This window comes from Penaeus japonicus, unplaced genomic scaffold (assembly GCF_977035675.1).
Source record: "Penaeus japonicus unplaced genomic scaffold, GWHDUDI00000001_assembly GWHDUDI00000033, whole genome shotgun sequence".
NCBI lineage: Eukaryota > Metazoa > Arthropoda > Malacostraca > Decapoda > Penaeidae > Penaeus > Penaeus japonicus.
In genome coordinates, this window is record NW_028234435.1 from 23153251 (window position 1) to 23154592 (window position 1342).

A 1342-nucleotide genomic window follows, 5' to 3' on the forward strand; every position below is an offset into this window, starting at 1 on the left:
AAGTTTGTCGAGATAGAAAAAAAATATATATATATCTGACCGTATTTATCTATTTTTTTGTTCTAAATGCACGGCGCATAAATACTAGTCATATCTTTGAATGACTTATTATTAGCTATGTCATCAACTGACATTTATCAACATTAACATCAAGACCAGTTGTTTATTCTGTACCAAGGTTGTGTACATCTTTTCTCCTTCTGTTTAAACTTTTATTTAAATTTTCAGAATCAAAAAAATTATCTCATAGAAATCTTTCCATTAAGTTCGGGTATTTGAAATATGTTATGTAATCTTCATATTTTATTAAGAACAATACTGTATATATAGATTCACAAGATATTCCCAACAAAATGCATCTTTTATATAAATGTTTACAAAAAGTATTATTATATATATTTTTTTATCACAGTATAAATCTCCGTCTTCCAGCGGGCGGCCACTGAGATATCCATAATGGGCGTGGATGTGGGAAGTTTGTGGGCGTGAACAACATTCCTGTCATGCGCGTGGGCGTGACAGAGTGTGCAGTTGAGTGTCACCGACGAGGAGAGGGGTGGGGGTGGGGGGGATGGCAGCTGGTGCAGACCCTGTAATAAGAAGGAAAAACATACGTTAGTCTCAACATTTTTTTTTCTTTTTACTCTTTCTTAATCATTTATCTCTGTTTCCTAATTGACCTTAATAGACGTATTAGTCATTGAACAGCGAACTCCATAGTACTACATTTCACTGCTAAGGCGACCGGAAGACCGAAATGAAACGTGCAACCCGGGCCTCCGGTGCCTCGGAGCGCAGGGCGAGAGCTTACCGTGGCGGCGGGTGACTAGGAGGATCGACGGAGGGGCGTGAGCCTCAGGGGCGGCGGCGGGGCTGTCTTGGGCTGCTGCAGGTACTTGCAAGGGCGGCTCCCCGGGGGGTCTACCCGAGGAGGGGCACCAGGGGTCTCTGGAGCGCCAGCGAAGGCACGAGGCCGCCCATGGGTAGGAGGCCGCCGTAGGTTGGGTACAAAGGACGGTTCTGGCGCTCGAGCTCGGCCTCCTTCAGGCGCTTGTCCTTGGCGCGGCGGTTCTGGAACCAGATCTTGACCTGCGTCTCCGTCAGGCTGAGCGAGGCCGAGAACTCTGCGCGCTCGGCGATGCTCAGGTACTGCTTCTCGCGGTACTTGTTTTCCAGCGACAGGAGCTGCTCGGAGGTGAAGGGCGTGCGGGGCTTCCGGTTAGCTTTGTGCTTGCGCAAAACTACCGAGCTCGGCAACTTGGGGAGGGTCGGGGTTCCTGCAAGAAGGCAAGCGGGGTTAGACTCTCTCGTCTCATGCAATTCTATCGTGTATCGCCTAGAT

General features: G+C 47.9%; 1 protein-coding gene across 1 annotated transcript in view; it reads right to left on the reverse strand.

The window, feature by feature from the left end:
- Positions 1-285: 285 nt before the first annotated feature.
- Positions 286-1342, reverse strand: part of LOC122245049 (homeobox protein MSX-3) — a 1689-nt gene continuing 632 nt past the window's right edge. Inside the window, exons 2-3 of the mRNA XM_043002994.2 lie at positions 812-1277; positions 286-590 (exon numbers count right to left, since the gene is read on the reverse strand). Of these exons, the coding sequence (XP_042858928.1) occupies positions 922-1277 (356 nt within the window). The 3' untranslated portion in view covers positions 286-590; positions 812-921. The remainder of the gene's footprint in view (positions 591-811; positions 1278-1342) is intronic.